Raw genomic sequence first — 4,685 nt, 5'->3', positions numbered from 1 at the left:
TTAATCTTACACTAATCTAATCTAGACTAAGAAAATGAAGGATTTCTAGCTTTAGATCTACATTTTGATGGTGTTTTTCTCCCCCTCCCCCCTCCTTTTTCTCTGCAAAAATAATCCAACAGAAGTCCCGTTATAGGGAAAAGGAAAGGTTCAATTATTGCGCAAGTTGCATAAGTTGTGCTACTTTTCTGACCCTAATCTGGCCGACAATCCGCGCACGGACTGTTAGCTGGATTGCTCCCCTATTTTTGCTAAAAAAATTGCAGGAAAAACACTTCCAAAGTGGATCCGCAGACACGGTGTCCATGGATATCTATCTGCGGATCGTTCATTTTCCTTTGTTCTTCATCAGTCTTCTACTCCTGGCTTGCAATCCATCCAGGAATCTAGGCCCAGATTGATATGGAAATTTTGCTATAAATAAGGCTGAATTAGATCTTGTGCAAAACATGAAAAGTTGTAGTTCTTTGAGATAGTTTTCCAATGGCCCAAGAATCAAGTCATTTTGAGGTCTGGGGACTAAGTTATGGCCAATGTACCAAAATATATCTTTGCTATCAATGCTTTTCTTCTTGTTTCTTGCTTGCATTTCATCCTTTGGTCCTTCATGTCACATGATTTCCACTTCAAATCATTAACAATCATGCAAGTATCTTCTGACTTCCCTTCAATTGATGATTGAATTGTCAAAACCTATAAAAAAAATGAAATTTTAGCACTTAACTACAAAATGCAAAACTTAACAAAAAAATCTAGTTATTCGACTTGAACTTGAATGAAAATACACTAAAATACACATAAATAACCACACACAAACATGCAAAACAAGCGCTTATTTGATGCCAAAGTCATGTATTGTTTTAGAGCAAATCCCCTAAATCATCTTTCAAGTTATTTACTAATTCAGCTGTGGTTCTCCATTTTAAAGATGAGAGATATTATAGTCTTTCAATAAAATTTTTTGGGCCAAATTGGTCCCTAAATGGTGGAGCAGCCAAGAAAATTAAATTTGACCACAACTGGAGGCTCATTGGAAGGGTGTTTTGGCCTGTCCGTGTGGGTTGACCACCGATCCAACCAACAAATAGACAAAAACATGAAAAAGTCATAGAAAGGTGATCGAACAGGTTTCTGAGATGGAGCGTGAACCCTAGTTTGTGAATAAGATGGCCCTTTTCTTCATTACCCAACCCCTTTGTCTTCAACCTCCGGCCGAAAAATTCCCAAACATTCGGCAATAGCATCCAACGGAAATACCCAAATGGTTTTGCAGATGTCAGCCCTATATTTATTAATAAATTTGAAATTAGGAGGGGGACATATACCTAACCTCCAACAAGACTGAGCATTTATTTCAATACAAGGTTTATGCACTTATTTCACATCAATACAATGTGTGGTACACACTAAACAATAATACAGCACAAATCGACCAAGTATATAAGCACACCACAACTCAGCTATTTCAAGCACATTCTTGAGATTTAGAAAGCTTATGGTTTGCCCTCCTGACCAAACGACTCAAACAACCCACCTATTTCAATCAAATTGTCGGCAAATTCTCGAGGTTTAGAAAACTGAACCATATGGTCTGCCCCCCGGATTCGCCTCACCACTTGTGGAGGAGTCCTCGCTATCATAAGCCTTTGTGCTTCAGGAGTAATTAGCTTATCCTCCAAGTCAATAACATAGGCTCGAGGAACTGATCCATACCGTTCTTTTGTAACCCGAATTTGTCTATTTGCCACATCTCCATAGAAGAACTGAGCTAATCTTAGAGAATAATTTGCAAGTTTCAGATCCTGTTGAAATTATTAGACATTAAAATTGAAGGAGAATATAAAATTGCAGTGGAAGGAGAATATAAAATTGAAGTCAAAGGTGCCCATAGACCAAACCGTACATATTTAGTGCAGATTCTTAAAATAAAAGGTAATGTTACTTGTTATTTCTCAACATTAAAATGCATATTTGTATGCTGTGCTTCTTCTTGTGCTTGGTGAACTATTTGCTAAGCGGAAAGGGTTTTGTTGACTTCCAAGCAGAAAGTATTTTCAAAAGCACATACATGCAAATTTCTTAGCGTAACTACATATATATCCAATTCCTTCAAGTTTCATAAAGAAGCCAAAGGAAAAATGCTTGAAGGAGCTTTTGAATATTAAAAAATTTAAAGCCAATTAGAACGTGATGATACGACTTCTTTGGAGCATGATCCTATTTTCGTTTCCTTTTACTTTAGCACAAGCTGTGACTAATAACAAATTGCTTCTTCTTTTCTTTCTCTTTATTTTTTTCAACAATAACCAATACCTTCAATCCACACATTTTCCCTAGTATGATAAATACATTCTTTGTCTAATAAACCAATGAGGAATAAAAGTTAGAAAAATTATATCTCATTATTTTCTCAAAGGTAAATAGTTGTTTTGAAAATAACTTATTTATCTAAACCTTATGTTTTGCAATTGTGAAATTCATATAATAAGGCTAAAAAAGGAAATTGAGATTCCATAAATGACTTCGTCCTAGAGTTCCCTGATATGCTAGTTGACTTCTTAGAAGGATTCCCTTTTCTTTTCTAATCATTTTCCCCTCCCTTCACTTCTCATTAATTCCAAAAGGTACATCTAATTAACTAGACGTCGAATGAGCAACACTTTCTTTTTTTTTTTTTTTTTGGCTTTGCTTTGCCTTTTTTTTTTTTTTGTTTGGATAATTATTTTTCGAATGCAACTTTCTAGACATCCCCTTTTTCCTTTCCCTTTGCAAAGTTTAGCATTTTCATTGGATAAAAAGATTATTTTCACTTCGTATCCTTGAATGCAACGTCAAAGATTGCCATATTAGTTCCATCATGTATGGTTGAATATTGACTTAGTTACCTCTGGCGGCGAATTCTGGTAGAGCAGGGTTGCTGCAAAGTGGGGCCCAATGAGCACAATTCTTATAGGATCTCCAATAACGAAACTGTCATCTAGTTGATCTGGCCGTGGAAGGAGCTAGAGCAAAGCACAAAACAATAGTAGTCAAAAACAAGAATTGAAATGCATGAATCTAGAAACACACCAAAGGTTTTAATCAATCAACGAACTTATGCGGGTGACTGTTGGAGATCATATGAAGCTAATGCAAAAAATAGCACGAGGCAGCGACAAACAATAGAAATAATACCTCAGAGAAACACAAATATATTTGGAGTTTGATGAAAGAAAATTCTGAATAAAGAATTCTTGTATTTGGAACGAGGGATTTGATGAATAATTTTAATTTTTCTCAAATTCCAATCATTGTTTAGATTTTGTCGAAGGTATTTGAATTTAAAAATTATCAAATATTCTTATGTTTAAAATTTATTAATATAATTAGTTAATTAAAAGCAAAAATGTCTCTTAAAAAATTCAAATAACTTGAGTGACTGGTTCGGGTGAATTTTAACTTTTTCATCAAATTTTTCGATCTAAATCAAGCCTAAAATAAATTAGCTTTAACGATGACCTATATAATAAACAAATACCTTGTTGGTGTCCTCTAGTGTAAAGTTAGGCCCGACCATGAAGGCTGAAGCAAAAACGCCACCAAGAACCTTTTCTGGAAACCTTTCCATGACCCAGGAAACACCATAACCACCATAGCTGTGGCCAACGAGGACTACCTTATCCTCAGGAGATAAAGACTTCATGTATTCGGATAGAGGTTTATGGTATTCATCAAAGGTGTGCACTCTTTCGAGTGGCACTTGATTTCTCCCAGAATAAGCTAAATCCAAAGCCGTGACATTGTGGCCCTTTTGCTCCAGCAAAGTCGCCAGCTTATACCAACACCATGCTCCATGACCGCTACCATGAATCAACAGAAAGTGTAATGCAGAGGAAGAGGGAGAAGAAACCAAGAATACTATGACAAGGCCAACTAGAAATCTATTGAAAGCAGCCATTTTTGTTTCCCTTTTGAGGTGTCTTATTCGTGTACTTATATACTAGTCTTGAGAGGTAGAGAAAAGATCTTGTGAGCTAGATCAGTACGTGATAAGTTTGGTCAATATGCTGGCTGCTACAAACTTAGTTTAATATGCAGGCTGCGACGAACTTAGTTTAGTAGTACTTCTTGTACGAACTTAGTTTCGTAGAGTATACGCCATTTCTAGGGCATTTCATTAGCGCAGCCGTTGCATTAATAGAGTGAACGAATAGTACGCACAACAGCATAAATTATACACCAGCAAAGAGCTATTTAAGTACGAAGAAAGCTGGCAAGTTACTGAGAGGACCACGGCTCCAATTGTTGTCAGACAAACCGTTTGGACCGGTTTTTGTTCATGACACAGATTATAATCTCATTTATTCAAATTGTAATTCATTTTTAATAACATGTAAAATAGAATAACATTTTGTAGATCTCACGTATGGTTTTAAAATCAAAATATAAGATGCGATCTCCATCAACTCCTTTTAAGTTTCACTCTTGCGACCATATTTTTTAGAATCCAAAAACATTGAACCTACATATTTTTTGGACTGATTCATTGCGTCAACCTTTGGGTATTGTCGTTATCTGCAACTATCCCTGCCTCATTTCCATATAAAGAAAGCTGCCCCATTTCCATATAAAGACAGAAATATTTTATGTCAGTTGGAAGCGTGACCCCAAATTTGAAAACCAGATGTTTGTTGGAGCGGAACGCA

General features: G+C 35.9%; 1 protein-coding gene across 1 annotated transcript; it reads right to left on the bottom strand.

Annotated features, from left to right (window-relative positions):
* Positions 1 to 1,262: 1,262 nt before the first annotated feature.
* On the bottom strand, positions 1,263 to 4,190 carry LOC113711599 (methyl jasmonate esterase 1). Its single transcript, XM_027235110.2, has 3 exons — positions 3,518 to 4,190; positions 2,886 to 3,002; positions 1,263 to 1,802 (listed from the first exon to the last, which is right to left on the bottom strand). The coding sequence occupies exons 1-3, from the start codon at positions 3,935 to 3,937 to the stop codon at positions 1,494 to 1,496; spliced, it is 846 nt and encodes a 281-aa protein (XP_027090911.2). The 5' UTR covers positions 3,938 to 4,190; the 3' UTR covers positions 1,263 to 1,493.
* Positions 4,191 to 4,685: the final 495 nt, after the last annotated feature.

This window comes from Coffea arabica, chromosome 1c, assembly GCF_036785885.1.
Source record: "Coffea arabica cultivar ET-39 chromosome 1c, Coffea Arabica ET-39 HiFi, whole genome shotgun sequence".
Lineage (NCBI taxonomy): Eukaryota > Viridiplantae > Streptophyta > Magnoliopsida > Gentianales > Rubiaceae > Coffea > Coffea arabica.
This window is presented reverse-complemented; position numbering and strand designations above follow the sequence as displayed.